This window comes from Gracilinanus agilis, chromosome 4, assembly GCF_016433145.1.
Source record: "Gracilinanus agilis isolate LMUSP501 chromosome 4, AgileGrace, whole genome shotgun sequence".
Classification (NCBI taxonomy): Eukaryota; Metazoa; Chordata; class Mammalia; order Didelphimorphia; family Didelphidae; genus Gracilinanus; species Gracilinanus agilis.
Window position 1 is genome coordinate 58,229,178 of NC_058133.1, and position 25,703 is coordinate 58,254,880.

Genomic DNA, 25,703 nt, shown 5'->3' on the forward strand with positions numbered 1-25,703 from the left:
CCAACCCCATTTTTGATTCATTGTTTATATTGACTTGAATTCTTCTAGAAAGCAAAAAGAGTAGTTGAAGAGGAAAGTTCTAAATCCTATATGTGTTATTTTCTAACAAGATTCTCTACCTTAACTCAATGTCTATCCCAGAAAGCTTGATGAGATGATTGGAGAAATGGTTATAGATTTAAAAGCTTCCTTCAGGTAACTGTCACCCTGCAGGTTTTGTCCTTTATCTGTCAGAAAAGTAGTTCATTTTCCAGATCCTGATTTTTCTTAGCTTTAAAATGTGTGTGTGTGTGTGTGTGTGTGTGTGTGTGTGTGTGTGTGTTGATATATGTTGGGGAGGGAGGGTTAGGTTTGTTTGCTTCTGAAGTATTTTCTAACCCTAGACCATGACTCGATGAACTTTAAATCCAGCATTCTTTCCTCTTTACTGAGATGCCTCTCCAGTTATCAGAGAAAGTACCAAACAGGAAAAGCACTAGCTATGAAATTTTACTGGAAAATAGAAATATGAGGGTTGTTATTTCGCAAATAAATATAGTTCTCAGTAAGAGAATGATGAAGGGAAGCAAGGACAAGGCAGAAAGAACAAAGGGAAAAGGAAATCCAGTAGTCTGTATTTACAAAATACTTGCTGTGTGTCTGGTGCTATTATAGTTCAGGCAAGGAAGAAAACAATGAAGAGGAGAAAGCATTGTCTGAGAGATTCTGGAAGACCTAATATTGAGAGGGATTCTAAGAATTTTAATTAACATGAAATTTCTGGCCCATGGTGTCCTTTCAAAGATATGACTGAAGCCACAACTGGTTGATAGAACTTGGAATTTTTAGCTTGGCATAGATTAATCTTAGCAAATGAGAAATATCTTCAAATATTTAAAGAACTGTCAGGTAGAAGAGATACTTTATCTGCTGGTGCCAGCAATTAGAACCAGAAGTGATAGGCTGCACAGAGACCAATTTAGATTCAATGAATGGAAAAAAGAGATACTTCTAAACAAAAAGAGTTATTTCAAACTGGAATGAACTCTTGGAGGAAGTAATGAAGATTTCCCTTCACTGAAGGTCTCCTTGTGAACAAGGAATCAGTAATTGTTGGTACAGAAATGAAGCCTGCTCAGATACAGATTGAAAGAGAAGACTTCTCCCAACCCTGAGACCCTGGGATTCTTTTCGTGGATCTAGATGTAGCAAAACTAGAGTTAGAAGAAATCTTTTAGATTGGTAGGGATTTGGGATGGGGAGAAGAAAGGATAGGAGGGAGAAGAGAACAGGGGTTCTCTTCACTAGTATATTTATTTCCTTATATGAAGGAAAACGAATGGAAAAGCAGTTATTGAATGCTTACTATAAGCCAGACAGAGGAATAAGTGCTGAGGGTATAAAAACAAACAAAAAAAATGACTTTGCCTGCAAGGAGTTTACATTCTAACATGAGAAGACAACAGATAAGGAAGTGTGAGTGTTGGAAAGAAAGAGGAGATGATGAAAGTATGGGAAGGTTTTAGAAAAGGCCAAGAAGTAATATGGTAGTTCTAGGCCAGGTAAGGTGAAATCTCACCTAATATGTGATCATGGCACCAGGGGCTGATTCTGAGAGCTAGCAGTGAGAAAAACAAAACAAAGATCACGTGAACGGGTTTGGAAAATGGCCAGGACCTGGTGTAGTGGTCTATTTCCAGTTTAGATAAAACATAGGCTAGAGAGTATTAGCACATCATAGTAGAAGGGATAGTGAAATGAGACTTGTAAGACTTGGGTTTGAGGCCTAGCTTTTTCACTTACTATGTTTGACTTTAGGAATTTATTTCCCAATATGGAACGTGGTCTCCATAACTGTAAAAGGATAGCATTGACAATTAGGATAAGAAGAGGATCTGCTAATGGGGGGAAAATATGCGAAAAACCTTAAAAGGATATGCCATCTAAGCTACATAACGGAAATATATAATATCAAGAACCATTTCCCAAAGGAGACATGTTTTTTATTTTTTTTAATGAATAGGTAGAGGCATTACCCCACACCTATCAGATCTGCTATTATGACAAAAAAGGAAAATGACAAAACTTGGGAAAGATTTGGGAAGGCTGGGACATGAATATCATGTTGAGGGATTTGTGAACTCATTCAATCATTTATTCAGAAGAGCAATTTATATCTGTGCCCAAAAGGATATAACACAATATATAATACCCTTTGACCCAGCAATATCATTACTAGGTTTGCATCCCAAAGAGATAAAAAAGAAGGTGGGGAGGACCTATATGTACAAAAATATTTAAAGCAGTTCTTTTTATGGGAGCAAAGATTTGGAAAGTGAGAGAATACTCACCATTTGGGGAATGTCTGATTGTAATGGACTACTATTGTGCTGTTAGAAATGACAAGCAGGAGGAGCTCAGAAAAACCTGAAAGACTTCCCCAAACTAAGGCAGAGGGAAATAAGGAGAACCAGGAGAATATTGTACATAGTGTCAGGAATACTTTGCAGTGAATGTTGTGAATATCAGCTATTCTCAGCAATACAATGATCCAAAATTATCCCAAAGGACTCATGATAAAAACGCCATCTACTTCCAGAGAAGAAGAACTGAGTCTGAATCCAGACCAAAGCAAACTTTTTTGACTTAATTTTTTTTTTCTATTTGACTTTCCTTCCACAAAAGACTAAATATAGAAAAAAGGTTTTACATGATTGCACATGTAAAATATATATGAGAATGCTTACCATTTCAAGGGAGTGGAGGGTGGGAGTGAGGGAGAGAATTTGAAAAATGTTGGAAACTGCTTTTACATATAATTGGGGAAAATAAAATTTTAAAAAAGAACAGTTATCAAAAGAACTGGAAACTATTAACAATTATGTGACATATTGTTCCAAATTAATAATAACATAAACACAAACCAAATAACTCTGTGGTTTTGTCTCATTCACAGCAAATTGACAAAGATAACAAAAAATGGTAACAGTTAACACTGGAGGGGTTGTATTCAGACCAGCAGCTGGGTAATGAAGGGGTTAAAGTATTGAATCTGGAGTCTAGAAGACTTGAGTTCAAATCCAGTTTCAGAAATTTAAATTTTCTGTATGACTAAGGGCAAGTAATTTAGCCACTGTCTGTCTCAGTTTTATCATCTGTTAAATGGGAATAAAAATAAAACCCTTCAATTGAGGAGTGGCTAAATAAGTTGTGGGATATGATTCTAATGGAATAATACAACTGCTCCATAAGAAGTGATGAGCAGGTTAATTTTTTAGAAAAAATGGAAAGACAATGAAATTATGAAGAGTCAAATGAGTAGAAGCAAAAGAACATTATACACAGTAATAGAAATACTGTTTGAAGAATAACTTGTGTGTCCACCTTCATAAAAAGAACTGATAAATAGAAACAAACAAGACATATATATATATATATATATATATATATATATATATATATATATACATACGTGTGTGTGTGTGTGTGTGTGTGGAGGGACAGAGAAAGGAAGGGGGATACCTGGGAATTTTAATGTGACAGGCAAATAAATAAATTTAAAAAATTAAAAAATAAAGCCCACCTCCCACCAGTTTTGAAAATAAAATGAGATTTTAAAGCACTATATAAGGGCTCCCTATTATTAATAAATTACTAATAGAGTTGTGATTAGCTTTAACCATTCTGGAAAATATATGGGAATCATGATAAGAAAATTGCTAAAATGTTCATTTATTTTGATAAAGACCCCACTTCTAGACACATATCCAAAAAAGGTCAGATAGAGAGGTCCAATATAGACCAATTTACAGCATCTTTTTTTGTGATTTTTTTTGTGAATTAGAAACAAAGTAGATGATTATTGATTAGGGTTATATATTAAGTATTGATTAGTGGCTAAAAAGGTGGTTATCTGAATATAATGGAATTTATTGCACTAAAATAAATTATGATTGTGAAAATTTCATAATACCACAGGAAAACATGAACTGATGCAAACAAAAATAAATAGAACCAAGGGGGGGAAATGAGCATAATAATTAAAGTAATTTAAATGGAAAGAGCAAACATTCAAACTGGATGTGTAATGATAATGACCAAATAGCCTGAAGAAGAAATAAGAATATTTACCCCCTCCATTCTTTGCAGATATAGAGTACCTTTGGTGTGGAACATAGTTTCTCCTGTTGGATTGGTTAATATATTAATTAATAATGCTAAATTGATTTTTTCTCTTTTTTATTCTTTGTTACAAAGAATCCATTTTTGTTTTAGGTTACTTTTCTCTAATTATGGGATTGGTAAGGGATATATTTGGAAATAAGTGCAATAAAAAATATGCAATTTCTTTTAAAAAATTAGTTCATTAAAGTCAATTATCTTTAAAATGCTTTCCAGTTCTAACCATCTACTATTCTTTGACAGGTTCAAGATCAATCCCAAGGAATGTCAATGCAAGAGAAAATCTTTGACCATAAGCAAGATATATGTTTCTTTTTTTTCCCAGTCAGGCTAACCATCTCTTTTCATGGTGCCCTCCTCACTATGAAGACATAAAATTTTGCTGCCAATAAAAACTACCCACTCTCTTTTTTTCTATTCTGTCATCCAAGGAATATATTCATTGAACAATGTAGGTGGGGTAAGTATGTGACCCATGGTGAAATAGGTAGTTATTTTCACAGTAGAATTCTTCTGTGGATGTGAAGAGGTCTTCAGAAATCTAGGACCTTTCCTTGGCCTATCTGAACAATACGTGGGAGCCCTCCCTGGTCATAATTTCCCCAGATGTGTTTATTTCTTCAAACTTATTCAAACTTTATTTTCAAAACCGCATGATCCTCATTATTTCCACTTTATTCAGATAATCACTTGGACGTCCTCATTTCCAGCTCCCTCTCTTACTTGCTGCCCTTGCCCCCAAATAAAAAAGAGACAATGAATTTTGAAGAAGTTTTTTTTTTAATGTCATTTCAGTACATCTTGTATTGGAGTAGGGATCTCATTAATTTTCACTCCTATAAGTCCTGCTTTATTCTCTGACTGATCCTTACCCATAGTCACCAGCAGAGAGCTACAGTCTTCACTATTTTCAATCACCAGATTGGCTTGTTTTTTATTTATTTGCATAAATTATAAACAACAGCACAAAATCACACAACATAGAATCTAGAATAGAGAGGACGTGTTTCCTCTGGCCTTGGGGACACAATGTCCAAGGTTCTTTCTGCTTCCCCACAAGTGAAGCCAAGTCTTATAATAGTTTCCTCTTTGAGAAATGGAGGCCAATCTGACTTCCCCACTGCCCCCCCCACCTCCTTGTTTGTGTTTCCCAGGAGGCCTCCTGGCAGAGAAATATCCCACTCTAGCACCACATTTGGGGAATAGGGTGTGGAACCATAATGTTATGTGCAATGGCTACTGAGTTGAGTATAGTCATGGTCAGAAAAGTGACTCCAAAGGATATTGCCACTGGCTTCCATCAAAATCTCCTCTTGAGGATCCCTTGAGTTACATTGGACATTGCTTAGAAATAAAATCTCCAGGGCTATAGCCCCTCTTCTACATCTGAGATAACATCTCTAGCATCCTAGGCTCTACGAATTGGAGGAAGATGAGCAATGTTGCCCGAAAGGCTAAGACTAGAGAGAAGCCATTCTGTTCTCTTCCCAGAACTGTTCCTGCATCTTCACATCACTCTTCACAGTAGTGAAAGCCTTCTATGCTGAATCATGATGGCACAGATAGGTATCTTATCCCTCTTTATCGGCCTTTCAATATGAATTAAGCTTCAGTGCTCCTGGGTGAGGTAGGTAAGTTCAATCAGCCTCATCCCACACTGATTGGGGATCTGGAGGAATCTAGAACTTCCTCCAGAAGCTAGAGCCCAAATGAGGTTAAGGGACTTGCCCAATATTATCCAGCAGCTAAGCGTTGTCATTCATCACCCTGGCTCAGAGCTGCCCACTAACGTTATGCAACATTGCTCTTTCCCATCTAAGCCACTAGGGGGTGGGGGGCCGTCAGCAAGGACCAATTGCTTTCTAGAACTCAACCCCGAGCGGTGAAAACGAAACAAACTCAAACGGGACTAGATGAATCGGCAACTGTGCCAATGCCGACAAGTCTCCTCCGACTAAAAATAAAGTTTATAAAAAGTAAATTATCTCATTTTATAACTTAAGTGCATCAAGCATTTCCTTAAATAGAGTTCACACTGAAAATAAAGTTACTTTCGCTGTACAGTTGCTGCCTGTTACAATTAGGAATAAACTTTGATGAGAGAGTACGAAAGGTTACACACACTCACACACGTCCATCGGTCTGTGGGTGAATAGATGGATAGACGCACGCATCTCTTGACAAGAGCTTCCCCAAAATGGTGGGAAGTTGTTAGGATTCTCTAGGTTTCTAATTTGCATGAGAATGTCTAGATTAAAAGTCCCTGTCCTTAATGATAAACACGTCTTCATATCTAATGCTATGACTCTTATAGAAACATTAAACTATGCAATCCATAACGTATTCAGTCTTTGGAAATGCTGGGCTATACCATATTGTTATTATACAGCATCCCCAAGAAAGGCCCCTCCCCCACCCACTCCTTCCCTAAACTCCCGCACTAAGGCCAGTTGACCCCTGGTTTAATATGTTTGTTTCACTTGGGAGCCTAGCCACTGGACTCTCTGAGGGTGGACTCAAGAGGTGAAATAAGAATTCTGCATGGAGTACAGGTGGTCGATGGGGTTCCCCACCCGGGACTGCAGGGGCCCGGCTTCAGAGGTTGCTAGGAAACAGTCACCCAGGTTACTGAGGGAGGTGTCATCACTATCTAGGTCATGGAAAAGGGGCTCAGCACCTGAAATGGAAATAAAACACCAGCATGAAGTTCACCTTTTATTGCTAGAAAAATACAAGCTAATTCACTGCATATTTATTGAGTAGAGACTAGATGCTGACAAAAGTAGCATTTGACAACAGTCTTCAAGAACCTGGGCATCTTTTCAAGCAAATTAGATTTATGCATGCAACCATTGTAAAATAACACCCAATGATACACATTTACATATAAAAAGAAAGTATAACAAGAGGGCTAAATCGAATAGGATCAACTGCTCCCATAAGTGATCCAAGGAACAAGGTGAGCAGTCCAGGTCATGCTGCCCAGAGCTGAAGGGAAGCCATGATTTCTCCATCCCTAGAGCTGTCCTTCTATCTAACAATAGCAAAAACTTTTGAATACTGAATGTTGCCAACCCACATGCATATCACGGCACTTCATCTGCCTTCCAGTAAAGACTGAACTTTTTCATCACTCCTGGATGCAATCAGCTTCATCCCACACAGGAGGAAGCTAACATCCAATGAAGTTAAGTGACTTGTCCATCATTCTATGGATGGTCAGGAAAGGAAGAAGGCAGTGTTGGCTGGAGTTACTACTCAAGTTTTCATGAAGAAGGTTGGACCTAGAAAATGATGCTCTGTGAATGGTAAGAAAACATGAAACAGCTCCATGACTGACCAGTGAAGCTTCAGGTGAATTCCACGTCCTGTGTTCAATGAACATTTAATAGCTAGCTTAGAGTTTGTGTAGCATGTTAAAAAATGTTAAAAGGCTGGCAAAGCACTTTACAAATATCACTTTGTTTTATTCTTATAACCACCTTGGAGGGAGATGCTATTTTTAATATTATATCTATGTATTACTATTTTATATAATATTTCTATTTTATTTAGTTGTAAATTGTTTCTATTATTTTACAACTATAATTTATTTTATTATTTTTACATTTTTTCATTTTACTTAGGAGAAAATTAAGGAAGGCAGAGATGAAGGGACTTTTCTAGGGTCTGTGGCAAATAAATGTCTGAGTAGTATTTGAACTCTAGTCCTTCTAATTCCATTATCCACAATCTATTCCCTGTGCCATCTGGCTGCCTCATTTACTTCATTCCTTCAGTGTTCCCAATCCTTCAGTAAATTCTTTGAGAAATGTGAAAGAAATAGATGACCTGGTCCCTGAGACAAGAGATAACTCCACACAATAAGCAGAGTAAAAAATTACAAAGCAAAATAAATAAAATAGTGATGTAATATAGGCACCTCTCCTCCCCCTCATCCCAGCTTAAGCAAATCTAGATTATAAAAATCCATTACTTGGGGAGGGGGGAAGAGCATTTGGGAAATAGTTATTCACTTGACAAGAGTTTTAAACTCAGGATTCCTTTCCATGGCAAGCTATATTAGCATCTTTAAATATGAATCATTAGGAGAAGAATTAATTTCTGTACAATTTCCAGGAATCAGGCTTTTTCACAAAATGAGTCAAATCTTTATGTTCTGTGATTGAGATCAGACTATACAAGGATGAGTTAAAGGAACTGAAGATGATTAATATGAAGAAGAGAAGACAGAGACAGATCATGGTAGCTGCATTCAAGTATTTGGAGGTCTGTCCCGAGCAAGAGCAATGAGAACTATTATGTAACTGAACAGTTTAGCATTTAGAACAATGGGTCAAAGATGAAGAGAGGAAACTTTTCATTAGAGCTGTTTGAAAATGGAGTAGAATTTTTCAGAAGTTAATGAGACTCCCTTCATTAGAGGTCACTTCTTAAAAGAGGACACGATGGCCCAGGAACTTCCTTCAGATTCCAAGATTCTGAGATTCTATGAGTCTACAATAGTACACAAATATCTTATGTGTGTGTGTGGGGGGTGGGGCAGGTGGAGATGAGGAAATGAGATCTCAGGGAATCTATGTGTCTATGGAGCTGGAATTAGTCATGAAAGGCTTCTTGAGGGAAACTATGACTGTGGATGACATAACTGATAAGGGATTGAGAGTCATAAGGGATTTAAAAGATTATCTAGTCCAAAAAATGAGAAAATTGGGCAGCTGGGTAGCTCAGTGGATTGAGAGCCAGGCCTAGAGACGGGAGGTCCTAGGTTCAAATCCGGCCTCAGACACTTCCCAGCTGTGTGACCCTGGGCAAGTCACTTGACCCCCATTGCCTACCCTTACCAATCTTCCACCTATAAAGTCAATACACAGAAGTTAAGGGTTTAAAATAAAAAAAAAAATACAAAAAAAAAAATGAGAAAATTGAGGCCTAGAAGTGAAGTGACTTACCCAAAGAGCCAAGATTTGAGCCCAGCTTCTCTCCTTAAATCCAGTGCTCAAATCATATATGAATCAGTGGACACTTCAAAATGACTCGCTAAATGAAAGTAATAGCCCTAAAAGTGAGAGAATCCAACCCATTGACCCATTCACCATTTCTCTTACCTCTTGCTTTAGTCTTATCATTTGTCCCTCTATTCAATCTTTGCCTACACCAGTGATTGCCTCATCTAACCCAATCAACTCTAGGTGCACAAATATTTCTTTAGGAGCTCAACAAGGTCCCATTGAATGAACTTGAGAATCACTGTTGACCATGCTGTGGGATTTGGGCTTTGGGAAAAAAAGATTATGATCTCCTTTCCTAATGAGAAGAAGTCATAGGTCAGGGCTCTATATTTCCTAACTCTCTTAGGCTCATCAAGAACACTCTTGGAGTCTGAGTAGAGGGAAGTGAGCTAGAGGGACTCAGCAAAAATATACATGGAATAGCTTCAAGTTTTGATGAAAGAGCTTGCTGGTGTCTGCTATTGGACAGCAGAGGGTGCTGGTGACATACAGCTATTAGATATACAGGAACACCACCGAACAAAGGAAGTTGGTTGACTTAAAAGTCCGTGATTTGTGGTTGATGCACCATCATGGTTTAGTGTTTCCTCCTACCTGAAAAATCTTTATATTTCATTTTAGCCACTATTATTTTATTTATTTCATGTTGTAGAATGCTGGCCAATATGAATTTTTCTTTGTAAAAGATAACATTCTACATACCTTCATCTATGAAATCTCATTTTTTTAAACCCTTGTACTTCGGTGTATTGTCTCATAGGTGGAAGATTGGTAAGGGTGGGCAATGGGGGTCAAGTGACTTGCCCAGGGTCACACAGCTGGGAAGTGGCTGAGGCCGGGTTTGAACCTAGGACCTCCTGTCTCTAGGCCTGACTCTCACTCCACTGAGCTACCCAGCTGCCCCCAGAAATCTCATTTTTATGTATTGGAGAGTAACTCTGGACTACAATCCTGCTTCCTATCCCTGACTCCTATCCACTAACTGACTAAAAGTTATTTAAATGTTAAGTGGGGATGAGGGGTACTTGTCTATAGCTACTTAGATCTAAGCTAGGGAAGATTCCCTACAGATTGAGTGTATAAGTCTACTCTAATTGGGAGGAAAACTTTTTTCATTATTAAGGGTTGATTTATGGTCTTTAGATTACATTAGAACACCTGCTAGTGTCCACGATAGAGAAAGGCAAGTAGAAAAATTGCTACTTGTGCTTCTGTCTCAGAGCTAATTACTTACTTAATTAAAGAATCCTACCTCAATCAGAGGTATTATCATTAGAAATTACTTAATGAGCTCTTCCATTCACCCCAACCTGGAACGAAAGAAAGGATCTGACATGCTGCTAGGTATCCCAGTGGATAATGTACTGGACTTGGAGTCAAGAAGACATAAGTTCATAATCTGAACTCAGACACTTATTAGCTGTGTGAAAATGGGCAAGTCACTTATCCTTGCTTAGAAAGCAACTTTGTAGAAGAAGTGTGGAAAATCCTAGATGCAAGTAGGGGGAGTTTCTTGAATTCAGTCCTAGGAGTGTTTGGTGTTTCTTACCATAAGGGTGCATGTGGTCTCCAGGCATCTGGGGTGGAGTGAGCCCTTGTCGAAAGGGATCTGAGTTGTACACACTCTGTTCGATGGCCAGGAGCTGCTGTGGGGTTGGCAGTGCAGTATAGGGATTCATGATCCCTTCCATCCCAGTACTCCCTCCACCATTTGTCTGAGCTGTAGGACAAAGGAGAGAAGAGATCATTCTCACTGAGCTGGAAGAAGGGAGAAGAATATCCAGGCTTAGTCTCATCTGGCATCTTTTACAATAAGGTCTTCTTTTCATTTGAATGTAAGTTCTTGAAGACAGGGACTATCTTTATTTATGCATATTATTTGTTCCCCCCAATACTTGGCACAATGTTTGTCACACAGTGAATAATACATTCTTAATGACTTGATTTCCTTCTCAATGCAGGTGTAACATGTAACTCTTCCTAAGCTCTTCTTTTGGGATGGTTTGGGCAGTGTGATGGAGGACCTCAGATCTTGCTCTCACTTTGCCATGTCATTATAATCAACAATCTAAGTCTCTGTTTCTTCATCTATAATAAAAAGAAAGACGATAAACACTTGCCACACACCTTAGTCTTTTGCTATCCAGAGCTGTTACAGGAGAATATCTTGGGAGCCTCTGAATAAATGGGTCCTAGACACACCAAGAGCTTCTGCTGCCCTAGTACTTTTTTTGGAAATCTTTGCCTTCCATCTTAGAATCAATAATAAATATTGATTCCAAGGTGGAAGAGTGGTAAGGGCTAGGCAATTGGGAGTTAAGTGACTTGCTCAGAATAACATAGGTAGGAAGTGTCTGAGGCCAGATTTGAGCCCAGGATCTTCTTTCTCTACAACTGGTTCTCTATCCATTGAGCAACCAAGCTGCCCCTCCCATAATTCTTTAAGGCTTTTGTTCCAATTGCTCTATTTGATTTAGGGGAGTTCTCTTGCAAAGTCCTCTCAATAATACATTTCATTTTAAACATGATCAAACTCTGTCATACTGTTCAACCTGGTCTTTGGAAGTTATCATTGTTATTATCATCTAGCATTTATTATGCTCTTACTGTATGAAAAACACTGTTCTAAGCCCTACAGTTCCAAAGTAATGGAAAAGATACTCGATGTCTTCGCATTATGGGCAAATGAGAAAGACAATGTGCAAATTGTACTAATCAGATATATACAAAATAAACTGAGGACAAAAAGAAGTATTAGAATTGATGTCAAAAGATAAAATCTTTCCTGTGATGCTTATTACTTGTGTGACTTTGGATAAGTCACTTAACTATGATAGATTTCATTTTTTCTCACCTATAAAATAATATGATTGGATTAGACAGTCTGAGGTTTCCACCAATTCTTTATTGATGATCCCATAATTGGGAATCAGAGGATCTGGCTTGAATTATAACTTTGACACTAAATGTCTGTGTAACCCGTCCCATACCTGGACCTCAGTTCTCTAAACTGTAGAATGTGATGGATGGATTAGAGAACATCTCTTCTTTCTAGGTCTGTCTATGACAGAGCCACTACTCAAACTTGGATCTCTTTCCACTGAGCATGAAGAATAGTAGTCTTGAAGATGCATTAACCCCACATCTTTGCCAGTTTTTGCATTTCTTCCTTCTCTAGTGGATCTGGCCTTTGATGATATGCATTCTTTTTTTTAAAACCTTTACCTTCTGTCTTTGGATCAATATCATGTATGTCCAAGGCAGACAGAAGTAAAGATTAGGCAATGGGGATTGACTTGCCCAGGGTCACATAGCTAAGAAGTGTCTGAGGCCGGATTTGAACCTAGCGCCTCCTATCTCTGGGCCTGACTCTATCCAGTGAGCCACCTAGCTGTCCCTGACATGTGCTCTTTAGCCCCAGAGGTAAGTGGCCAAGGAATTCATGGGAAGCAGAAGTATAAAGTGAAAACTAAGATCAAACAATACAATCTAGAACTGCATTCAGTTCAGTATCTGGTAGAAAGACAAGGTTCCAAAGGGATCTTGGTAGAAGATTTATGCTACATAACTGGAATTGAGGATAATAAGATCAAACAGACCATTGTAGGGAATGCTTCTGTTTCACTACCTTGAAGATCCTAGTTATATAAAACAGCCTGCACTCATACAAAAATGGCATCATCCCCATTATAGGCATGATAGAGTATGTGCCAACCCAAGTGTGTTGGCATATTTGTCCATATACCATGCATACCTATGACATTAATGAAAGTATTCTTAAATTCTTTGCCTTGAATAACCCCCTTTTAGAGTAAGAGAATTCATTACTTCATTTATGACCACAAGACAAGCTAATATAAAAGAATTTTGTAAGACTTCCATGTTACTGAAATGATGCAATGATGGTAAGATCTGTCCTAACATTAAAGAAGGAAGGGAAGGAATAAGCATATAAATAGCATCCATTATGTGCCAGGCAAGTATTATATCATTTGGCCCTCACAATAATTCCTGGGAGGAAGGTGCTAAAATCATCCCAGTTTTACAGTTGAGGAAACTGAGATAAAAGAGGTTAAGTAACTTGCTCGGTATTACACAACGAATAAAGTTCTGAGGTTGAATTTGAACTTGGTACTTCCTGACTCCAGACCCAGCATTCTATCCACTTCACCATTTAGCTGTCTCAAGCCATATTAATGCAGTTGAGGATAATCACATCAAGAATGGACAAGCAGAAAAATAATGCCAACAATAGGGAATTAATTTATAGTGTCAGGAAAAGGAAGGGTTGACAGGGTACTCTAAGGATGATAGGGGAGTCAGGTGATGGAACATCACTCACGTCAAAGACCTAATGATGAAGAGCTAAGCTGGGGCAGCTTAGTGGTGGCTAATTAAGCCTTATTCTTAATTCTGGGAGCCAATAGGAAGAAACAGAGCACTAACTGGTGAGGAAGGGACGTCCACCTTACCTGAACTCAGCCTTTGTGTATTCTGCTGATCTTGCTGTTGCTGCTGCTGTCGCCTTGCCAATTTCTTCATCTGGTGAAGAAGGAACAAGGGGGTTAGAACCTAGCCCACCTGCAGCAGCCTAACAAGATGGAGGATGGAGAGAAAGAAGGAAAGGCAGAAGGATGGCCTCAGAAATAAAACTATCTGATGGGTGAAACCACAGGATCCTGCCTGCTCCAGGTTACAGTTGGGGAAGGGATTTGCAAATCAGGACCTCCTCACTTTACCAATAAGCAAACTGAACCCTAGAGCAATTAAAAGACTTGCCAAAGACCATCACATAAAGAGCAGGCATCAGAGACAGGAGCTGGCACAGATCTTTAGATTCCCAAACAATTCTATGATACCCCTACCTCAGGACATCATCTATGGAAAATCCATTAAAGTACTGGCTGTGAGGTGGTGATATATTAACTTTTTAGCACATATGACCCCATTAATGCAGATTGGTTATACCCCTAATAAAGAGAAATATCCTAAAGGAATGAGGATGAGGAAGAAAGGTCTGTGGGGCAAAGGCTGCTACTGTGGAAGGCAGACCAGAGTGAGGGCCTTAAAAGACAGGTAGGAGTAAGAAAGTACTGTTCATAGGAATGGGGAAGATTGCAAAAAATGGAGAGGTATGTCCTGGAAAGGACCATGTGCTTATAGTGAAATACCAAAAAATGCCAGTTCAACTAAAATCAGGAGCCCTTGGTTACAATATTGGTTCTGCCACATATTATCTGTATGATCTTAGTTACATTCTTGGTTCTGCCGCATATTATCTGTATAATCTTAGTTATATTCTTGATTCTGCTACATATTATCTGTATGATCATAGTTACATTCTTGGTTCTGCCACATACTATCTTATATACACACATACATATGACCATGGCTGTATTCTTGGTTATACCATACACTGTATGATCTTGCTTAAACTTTTGGTTCTACCAAACACTATCTGTATAACCTTGGACAATATACAATTTCTGAGAATCTTCTCTTCTATAAAATGTGAATAATAGCATTTATATTACATGCTTCACAGATTTTGTTTTAAAAAGTGTAGTAGATAACTCAAAACATTAAAGTATTCAATTATTATTACTTAATGAATCAGTTTGGTATAGAGGAATGAAGAGTAGGCTTGGAACCTGGAGATCCCAGTTTGAGTATATAATCCATCTGTTACTAGATAGAATCTCAGCTATATTCCTGAGCCTCAGTTTCCTCATCTATAGAATAGGGATAACAGCAATTAGAGTACTTTGGTAGCTCTGCTGTATTGGTGAGGATCAAATGTGATATTTTAAAAATGGAAAGCTCCTCATAACAGCAGTGCATTATTATATAGAATAGCTAAAAATTCTTAGTTCTTTTTAAGCATTATTTTAGTCACATAATCATAATAGCTGGTCTTCTTATTTGGAATACCAAGTAAACGGAGGCTTTTTAAAGTTGTTTTAGTTAATGACTTGCCATTTACATTAATCAAAAATGAAACAGCAAAACTCAGATGTAGAGAATGTTCCAAAAGTCACGCTAAGATTTTTGGGACATCCTGTATAAATGCCAAGTATTATTATTACATCATTAGGCTTGGTCCTGAATATATCAGTTGGAATGCACAATGCGATTTTTAGGAGAATGTTTACAATATGCTTGAATAATAATTAAAGCTTCATCTTAAAACCAACAAAATGAAGCATTCCCCCAGGTATATGACTGGTTGTATCCAGTGAGTGTGTGATTAACTAATATGGCCACAAGAAAAGATCTCTTTCTACCACTATCCTTTTGGGTTTTGTTATGATTTGTTTTGCAGAGAAACACAATATCTTGAGGGATTTGGATGATGTAAAAATATAAAAGGGAGGTTACCTTAGCTCTCTGATTTTGGAACCAAACTTGAACGACACGAACACTCAACCCTGTCTCAGCAGCCAAAGTCTCTCTTACCTTTAAAAGATGGAAAGTTAGAAATATTAAAATTTCAAAAAAGGGGCAAGCCATTGAAGCATTTCTTATTATAGTATGTGTAAACCTATTATGTATGTTTATCATGAATACCACCCTATTTTCCTTTAATAAATACATTTCAGGTACACAGGTTTTTTAAAAATATGGAGGTAGAAAGGAATTACCAGTTTTGAAAAAGTGAAATAATCTATTCAAAACTATCATAAAAGATGAAGAATACCAGTTACATGTTTTTTTCCCTCAATTATTCTGGTCAAAAACTTAACATCAAACAATCATGAAACTGAACAAAACTGCCTTCTTACTGGATGTCTCAAAAGTCTTTGTGCATTGTCAAGTTTTAATGACTTAACACTACCCTAAGACTTTGGTGACATTCTGTATAATTTATATGATTATAGTATGTTATATGTAATTATTATAATCCATTTATTATGTATAATTCATATGTGCAATTATTTTATGGCAAATGATGTATTGAACTCGAAATGACTATATTTCCCCTATAAACCAATGAAAGGAATTAGAAATGGGAAGAATAGAAGGTAGACAGAAGAATGGAAGAGACATTTTATAACAAGGTCAAGGGAAGGAGAATGTCTAAAAATGTGGAAACATACATCCCTTCTTGTTTCACACTTGGCTTTAAGCTCAAGTTTGGAACATACAATAGGCCGTCAAGTGGGTAATTTTTAATAAGTCTGATGACGTAGCAATTTGAACTGAACAAAACTATGAATTATTAGTAAATACTCCAGAAGAGGTCAGTGTCAATATCTTTCTAAAGAACTGGCTGGCCAGAAATTGAGTAATCCAAAGCATTAGAAAAATCCCCTTCTTTCATTTTAATTTACCAAGTGCATCTCATAAGAAACAATCATGAACTCAAAGGTTTGAAACACCTCAAGGAGGTATTTTCTGGGGTTTGAATTTATATTGAACATTGGCCAACTCTTCCCAGAGATGTGGGATACTAGCCCATTGTTGAACATTAGCAGTAACACATTTATTAACAGAAACACAGAGCTTGGGGATTTCTGTGAAAATTACCTTTAAAAAAGATTTACTGCTTTTTGTTTTACGGTTTGCATTTTGCATTTTAATTCACTTTGAATGTTGCCATGTCTTTTTCTTGACTTATTTAGAGACATCATGGCATATTGGAATGAGGGCCATACTTGGAGTTAGCAGCAAGCGAGGTTAAAAATGCTATTTCTGATGCTTACTCTCAGTATAACCAGGCAAACACCTTATCCTCTGATCCCCATCTGTAAAAGGGGAATAATCATACCCTTTGCGATTTTCTAATGGCATGGTTTACCTTATGCCTTGTGCTATAGTTGGTCTAATGTGGAGGTGTCAGACATGTTGCCTATGGTCTGCAGAAACCACCCAACACATTTAAGTAATATCAAAAAATTTTACAGTCAGATTCTCTGATACAGATCTCATTCCTCAAACATATAGAGAACTGAGTCAAATTTTCATAAATTGTAGACATTCCCCAATTGGTAAATGGTCAAAGGATAGGAAGAGGCAGCTTTTAGAAAAAGAAATAAAAGATATTAAGAGTCATATGAAAAATGTTCTGAATCAATATTAATTAGAAAAAGTGAAAGTTAGAACAACTCTGAGGCTTGAAAACTTAAAAAAATATATATATAGCTGGTCTTTCTCGTCTTTTATGATAGTTTCAAATAAATAGGTAATTCTTTTTCTTAGCGTTACACTATGGTGGCTTGATCACCAGGGCTCTTGACCCTTGGAGAGGCCCAGGATGAGTCAGGAAACATGAGAATAATCCAAGGTTTTTGAAACAGAGAATAAATGCAGCTAATAAAGGGATAGGTTAAGCGTTTACATCCTTACATGCCATAATTAAGCATTTTAGTGGAAAGGAGTACATAGTGAGAATGAAAAGTTATATTGTGTTCTGTTTAAATTATGGGAAAACCTGTCACTTATCTCTTAATTAGTCATGGATGACTTCTTAGAAAGAGTAGGATTTTAGAAATGTTATTTCTCTTAGAGGATCAAAAATAAGCATCATCAGTGAGGAGAGCAAGGAAAGAAGATCTTCCTGAAATTTTTTGGACAGGTACAAGAAGGAGATGAAACCAATGTTTAAATTAATTTTTCTTCCTGTCATGATTCTCTATTAACCAAGCTTTCCCTAACTCTTGTCCATGTTTGCTGTCTGTGTATGTGCTTAGACTCCACAGAACGCTTTGCTAACTCACCCGTTTAATAAATTTATGTAATTTATATGAATGTGTGTGTATGTTTATTTTGGATCCTCCCACTCAGCTCTTGTACCCTATGCAGGATCTTGGCATATCTAAACTTCACATTTTCCCAGTACAGTATTCTGTATAAAGAAGTATTGAAATATTTATTTAATTAACAAACAGATGAATGAATGAAGTGAAGGTAGTATATATACTTAGGAGAGGAGGAAAATATATGTGGAAGCGATTTTCAAACTAGACTTAAGAGGGCCTGTACTGTTTAGGGTTAGACAAGTTTTCCTTGATTCCTCATCAGAGAGAGATGTGACACAGATAGGAGCAATTCGATTTCCCCTTTCTTCCTTATAATAATACCTTCCTGCATGGCTTAGAGGAGACTTCAAATGAAGCCTTGAATGCTCTCCGCTGCTGGGTGGTCAGGATGGTCCTGGGGCGCTTGGGGCGCTTGTGGTCCTTGCCATCCTCGGCAACCCCTTTCCCTGCCCCGTGACCTGCCTTGCAAAGACTGTCATCATCATCACTTTTACCTGAAAGAAAAGAGACAGGAATGTAGAGAACCTATCAAAAGGTTTTTATTGGGATTTATAGGGATGTATTTTTTTGCCCCCAAATTATTACCCCAATCCCTCAGCCATAGAACTGACTTCATATAGTCTCAGAGTAGGGGACTATAAGGTAAGAATTCAGAGAATCAAAAAATGCAATTCCTATTTTAAAAAACCACACACACACACACACACACACACACACACACACACACACACACACACACACACACCTCCTACCCCTCCTTTTCAGGCTGGAAGCTGTTAGGACGGGTGCTTTTTGTTGTTGTTTATTATAATTACTCTAAAAGGATTGTGGGCTTTGAGATGTAAGATACTCTAGAGGTTATCTAATCCAAACTGAGGTCCAGCTAGGTGAAAATAGCTTGCCCCTAGTCGGGCAGGTAGTAGTAGTCGAGCGGGAATTCAAGTCCAGATCTTCCAACTGCAAATTCATAGTTCTTTCCCCAGTGCCCCATGACAATAATACTATAAAAGATTAGTGTGTCTTTAGAAGCATCATGTTTACAACTTCAGTAGCTGTCAACCAAGTGAAAAGTGGTGCCCTCTGATCAGTAGATTCAACCTTTAGGTTACCCCACCATTCGTGGATAATATAAAGCATGCCACCCTGTTTTATTGACTCATAGAATTTGAAAAGATATCAAATGGGGCAGCTAGGTGGCTCAGTGGATTGAGAGCAGAGCCTAGAGATGGGAAATCCTGGGTTCAACTCTGGTTTCAGATACTGCTCAGTTCAGTGACCCTGGGCAAGTCACTTAATCCCCATTGCCTAGCCCTTACCATCCTTCTGCCTTGGAACCAATACATAGTAATGATTCTAAGATGGAAAGTAAGGGTTTTTAAAAAAAGAAGAGATATCAGATAGTTTTAGAACAACTTTTTGAAATAAAACATAATTATTAGAATAAAAATATGATATGGTTTAGTATTTGCCATGAGAAATTTATAAATGATAAGATATAATATAGATGAAGACTGAAAAGAGATATTTAACTGCCTGAGTACAAGATGCAGAAGAGGTTTTTTTTTTCCTCTCTTGATGTAACTGTTACCAACCACAGATTTTTGTTGTTGCTGTTGCTCAGTTGTGTCTCTCAGTGACCTCATTTGGGATTTTCTTGGCAAAGATCCTGGAGCAGTTTTCCATTTCCTTATCCAGTTCATTTTACAGATGAGAAAACTGAGGCAAAGAGGGTTAAATGGATTGCCCAAGGTCACACTGCTAGGAAGTGTCTGAGGCCAGTTTTGAGTTCAGGAAGACAAGTCTTCCTTCCTCTGGGCCTGGCACTCTATCCACTGTGCTACCTAACTGCTGGCCCCAGAATAACTTACTCTAAAATAGTGTTCTCCTAGGCTGAAGCTTTGAATATTCTCTTAATCTAAGCCAGGAAAAACTGCTTCTGAACTCAAAAGTGTCATAAAAATGCATTTGGTTTACCTATTTAATTATTCTAGCTTTTATCAGTGGTGGGATAGTAAGTATTTAACAACTGGCTCTTCAGAGGAAAACATATCCACAGAAAACTTTAAAATTTAATCTGCTTTATTAACATTTTCTCCACTATTTTCTTGAGTTTAGACAATCAACAGAACAATAGAACAGCTTTAATCTGTAGTGTTTGCCAATTTCTGTGGTGTAAACACTCACATTGAAAATTTAATAATTCACTCATATGAGCTGATTCCAACTGACTCTTGCACACCCCTGAGCTTGACCCTTATCCAATTTTATCACTAGTTATTATCAATAACTTGGGTGACTTTCTCTGAAAAAAAATTGGGGGGTTTTAGTGAGTTGCAAAGAAGTCTTAGAAAAGAAAACAACTTTCATGACAGTGAATCCCAATATTTAAAGGCTTAAATTTTCAAAAAAGCTTGTTCTGTTTTTTCCCCTTTGTTAAAGTAAAAGCAATATATGGGGATAGTTGTAGAAAGAAAGAAAACAGGCTTCTAACTTAGCTCCTAAGATGAGTTATCCCAAAATGGAATGGGCTGCCATCAGCATGGGTGGGAGCCTATCACTACCTGTCTTCAAACAAGGGCTAGATATTTGTTCAGGATATTGTGGAGGGGAACTCTTGGTCAAGTGAGTTGAAACTAAAAAAGGATGCCCTTCAGTTCTGTGACTGATCCCTTCCTGTGTCCTCCTGTCCCATGAAGACTGAATTCCCAGTGCATCATCAATTGGGAATTATTCCCTCAGTTCTCAGTTCCTGGCCCCCTGGCCCATCTCTGCCACTAATAATATATGACTTAGAATTTGTGTCACTTTTGTGACTCCCAGATTTCTCATCCACTCAGTCTTCCCCTCCTAAAAGTAAAGATATCTGCATAAGTTTATATTGTTTACCTCTTAGCTAAATTCTTTCATTTCTGAGGTTTTGTGAACTTTGGCTTTCTCCCAAAACCAAATGATTTATTTTTTAAAGGATGATGCTTTTTTGCTTGTTTCTTTAAATTTTAAAAAACCATACTTGTAACAATAAAACATGTACTACATTGGTTTTCTCATAAAATTTCATTCCCTTAACTATGATCCCTGTTAAAATATACATACACTTGGAAGATAATGATATTATCAGTACCTGAGTGTGAATGAGTATTTGAAACTCTCTTGCCGTTTTGTGCTGGATGGAGGAAAAGAGAATATGATAGAACAGAGTGCCTAGTAATGAGTAGTGGAGAAGAGGGAATCACTGAGAGAGGCAAAGAGGTGTAGAACTCCTCAGATTCCTTTTTTTCATAATTTTGCTTGGAGCTAACCCTACTCACTTCGTTGGTTCAATAATCTTTGTGGCTTGGTCCTCATTCAGCCAGTGATTCTCCTTTAAATCTGTTTTCTTTAGGTACAAATAAATAGCACTGATTATTCGGCAATATAAGAAAGAAAACAAAATATTAGATTTAAAGTAAGAAGACATGAACAGGAGCCTTAGTTGTGCTATTTACTCTGAGTGACTTTAAGCAAGTCACCTGCATCTCTCTGGAGGTCACTTGAGAAAGCTGATCTCCAATGTTCATCTCAGTTCAAAATGTATGATCTTATTTCTGTCAAACTAGCTCCATCAAGTCACAGAGGATCCTGCCAATCTTTTCTTTGGAGTTTCTAAGTGTCTGAGAACATACTGGGTGGCCTGTGATCAGACCTTAGCACCTGAATGTGTAAGATGATTGGAGTTATGGGTAGACCACCACTCAATAAACTCTTATGTCTTCCTGTTTCCTCTATGATCAAATATGAAATATGTAGCATCTGAAACCCTTTACAATCCTCCCTACTCTTCCAATTTTCTTGAGCACTTAGGAGGCACAATGGATAGAGTTCAAGATCTGAAGTTAGGAAGACTCATCTTCCTGAATTCAAATCTGGCCTCAGATACTTAATAGCTGTGTGATTCTAGGTAAGTCCCTTCCCCCTGTTTGCCTCAATTACTAATTTGTAAAAAAATTTGTTGGAGAAGGAAATGGCAATCCACATCAATATCTTTGCCAAAAAAGCCCCAAATGGAGTCATGAAAAAAATCCATGTTAAGAAATATTTCTGATGGATTTGGTGGTCTAGCCATTGAATTTTAGAATTGGGAGAAGTAAAAGATGATACAAAAGATGACCTCATCCAACTCCCTATCCTATGTAGGAAAATCCACATTCCTAAGTTGTCATCATCTAGTCCTCCATCCCAGATCTGAAAGTTTCCTCACCACTAAACATTTTTTCTTGCTGTTGTGTAGAAGGAGGGGAAGAAGAAGAAAGAGGGGAGAAGGAAGGGGAGAAGGAAAAGAAGGAGGAAGAGGACAAAGAAAAGGAGGAGGTAAAGGAGGAGGAGGAGGAAAGGGAAGAGGAAGAAGAAGAGGAGAAGGAAAGAAGAAGGAAGAGAAGAAAGGAAAGAAGGAGGAGGAGAAGGAGGAGAAGAGTAAGAATGGAGATTTTGAACAAAGGTAGGACTCTCTTCTGGCTGCTAGTTTCTTTCCCCACCTCCACACCTCCCTCACAAAGCAATGTCGGCATGGAATGAGACAGGATGAAAGGATGTAAGATAAGAGTCTGTCGGGACACTGTATCTGAATTGTGGGTTTGTGAGTTCTCTCCTGGGTTTTATCCACACTGGGGAGGAGGAGTGTACTGAGTGACCTAGTAGAATATTTGAGATAGGGTAGTCTCTGTTCTATTGAAAGGGTTAGAGCAGCTGCAGCACTACCCCTGCCCTGACTCTTGGGCAGCGTATCATTCTTGGTCAGACTGGTAAGAACCCAGCATATCTCACAAGCTCAGCATTTTGCCAAGGGAAAGGAGTATGCTAGAACATTGTTTACATCTCTTGGTGCCATACAAAAATGATGGGAGGGAGAAAGATGGCAAGGGGAAGGGGCGGAATGTCAAACAACAAATGGAAAGAAGGCCCCTCTCTTGGCTCCAAGGCTCCCCCATCCAGATCTACTCATCATAATTTACTCTGACACTCCCAAGATGAGATGAAAAGAACTCCACTTGTTGCTCTCTGACAGTCGATGTCAGCAGAACTGGAGGCGATTTCATCATAAACGCAGCATAAATCTGATTCCTGAAGGGAAAGTCCAGAGATTAAGTCTCCACACATTCTCCTACCAGGTGGAGATGAATTTGTTCTGAGCAAAGTTTGAACTTGTATCCTAAGGCCTTTTCTCCCCCAACTTCTTGTAAAAATGCTAGTTCTGGTACCAGTAAACCCCCCTTTCTGCCTGTTCCTCCCACTCATTTATGACATCAACAGCCACAGATGAAAGACTGTGCCATGGTTTATGGCTCTAAAATTGGCCTGGCTACCTGTGGGGCCTTGAAGATTCCTTTCAGGTTGTTGGAAAAATCCCAGCGGTGTATAAACAGTAAAAGAGACATCTGAGCTTCAATTTAGAATGAGAAAAAGGGAGGGAGTAGATCCCTTTGCTGAGGAAGAGAAAGACATGAGAGGTCCTCAGATGCTTCTCAAATAGATTAACACAGTGGTTCCCAAACTTTTTTGGCTTACCGCCCCTTTTCCAGAAAAAAAAATATTACTTAGCCCCCTGGAAATTGATTTTTTTTAAAATTTTAATAGCAATTAATAGGAAAGATAAATGCACCTGTGGCCATCACCAACTTCCTGGATGTCTGCAGCACCCACCAGGGGGCAGTGGTGCCCACTTTGGGAATCACTGGATTAACATTAAAAAATATTGTATTTTTTAGGTGAGAAGCGGGGCGCTTTGGGGTTGAGATGATATCTGTACCTTGCAGTGACCCAGGTTCTGGTAGGGAGAGAAAAGAGTCTGATAGGGAAAAAAAGAATATAATTACTGGAAAGATAGAAAGCAGCCAGGTTAGGTACAGCTGGGTGGCTCAGTGGATTGAGAGCCAGGCCTAGAGATGGGAGGTTCTAGGTTCAAATCTGGATTCAGACACTTCCTAGCTATGTGACCCTGGGCAAGTCATTTGACCTCCATTGCCTAGCCCTTACCACTCTTCTGCCTTGGAACCAATAAACAGTATTGATTCTCAGATGGGAGGTTTGGGTTTAAAAAAAAGGGGGGCCAGGTTACTAAGAGTCTTAAATGGCAAACAGGATTTTATATTTGATCCTGGAGGTAATAGGGAGCCACTAGAGTTTTCTGAGCAGCAGAGTGACATGGTCAGACCCACACTTTAGGAAAATCCCTTTTGACAGCTGAAAGGCTTGAAGTAGAAAAAGATTTGAAGCAGATAGACCAATTAGAAGGCTGTTATAATAATCCAGGAACCAGTGCCGAGGACCTGAAATACAGAGAAATCGTTTAAGGGTAGATCAAGTTGGGAAACATTTCACGGAGTGGGTAAGGCTTGAGCTAAGCTTCATTAATGGATATGATCTGAGTAGGGTAAAACAGGAAGGACTTTCAAGGCAGGAGAAACAGAATAGGTTACCTATTACTTTAAAGGTGAATATAAGCATGGAATTTTTAAAGGACAACAGGGAAACGCATAGGATTTTTTCATAGGAAAGCTGGGGGAAAATGAAATGAGGTGGGATGTGATAAGGTTGGGGAGGGCCTTGAAAGCCAAACAGAGTTTACAGCTCAATACTCTGAACAGTAGGGAGCCATTCTAGTTTCTTGAGCAGAGAATGACATAATAAGATTGATGTTTTAGGAAAATTAGTTTGGCAGCAGTGAGCAGAATGGATTCAAGCAGAAAGATTGGCATTAATACCCTGGATTATGCACCTGGGTGGAGGAAGAAGAGGTGTTCATTTTAAAGGTTAGCTGAGAAATTATCCTGGCTCCCAGCTCTAGGTGCTAATCCTGGCTCCCAGTTCTAAGTGCTAATCCTGGCAGGATAATGAGGGGCTGGTTCACGTTCAATCAACAGAGGATCAAGGGCAAGCAGGTGAAAAACACCTGCTGGAAGACCTACCAAAATACTAGGGGAAGGTTTGAATGCTTTGTTAAAAATAGACTATTAGCAGAAGGGATTGACTCATTATTGAAAAAACTGTGATGTGACTGAAAGAGGTTTGGACTAGAGACAGTCTGTGGCTCTTGCTCTGTGATCATTTGGAGAGGGAGCTGCATTCCAGTACCAAGAGCAGTAGATTTGGAGATAGTCTTGGATTTGAAGCTCAACTCTTTTATTTACTATCTCTGTGACCTTAGACAAATCACTTAATCTACGTAGACCTCAGCTTCCTCATCTGTAAAATAAGGAGATAGGACTTGATGATTTCTAATCATTCTTTTTCGTCTCTAAATCTGATGGACTCCTATGAACTAGGAATGAAGTTGTGGGTCTTTGGAGAAGTCAAGTGACTTCGCTGTGCCTTTATTTATTCATCTGTCAAATAGAAATAATACCTGCCTAACTTACCTAATGATAAATCCTCACATTTCAATAGTCCTTTAATTCTTGTAAAGGGTTTTCTTCATGATGACCCTATCTATAAGTGGGTAGAAACATGGAAAGACCACTGGATTTTGAATCAGAAACTCTAGGTCTGAATCCAGGCTGTTTACCACTTATATTACATTGGGTAAATCAACTGCTAGTACCTTCAAATTCTTCATTCATAAAAAGAGAAGTTAGCTTAGGTGGTAGCACTCTAAATTTGTGATACTATGAACTCACAGTGCTGTTCTGGTGACCATATGAGATATGACTACATATGGAAACATTTAGAAAAGAGATCTATTTAGTGATTTTTGAGATAAATTGATACCCAGAGCAAGGATGCTATTTGGAGGTTCAGG

General features: G+C 38.2%; 1 protein-coding gene across 1 annotated transcript in view; it reads right to left on the bottom strand.

Moving 5' to 3' along the window:
- Nucleotides 1-6,677: 6,677 nt before the first annotated feature.
- The window catches only part of LMX1A (LIM homeobox transcription factor 1 alpha), a 191,022-nt gene continuing 171,996 nt past the window's right edge, over nt 6,678-25,703 (bottom strand). Inside the window, exons 4-8 of the mRNA XM_044674451.1 lie at nt 18,254-18,426; nt 15,552-15,629; nt 13,646-13,715; nt 10,723-10,893; nt 6,678-6,838 (exon numbers count right to left, since the gene is read on the bottom strand). Of these exons, the coding sequence (XP_044530386.1) occupies nt 6,678-6,838; nt 10,723-10,893; nt 13,646-13,715; nt 15,552-15,629; nt 18,254-18,426 (653 nt within the window). The remainder of the gene's footprint in view (nt 6,839-10,722; nt 10,894-13,645; nt 13,716-15,551; nt 15,630-18,253; nt 18,427-25,703) is intronic.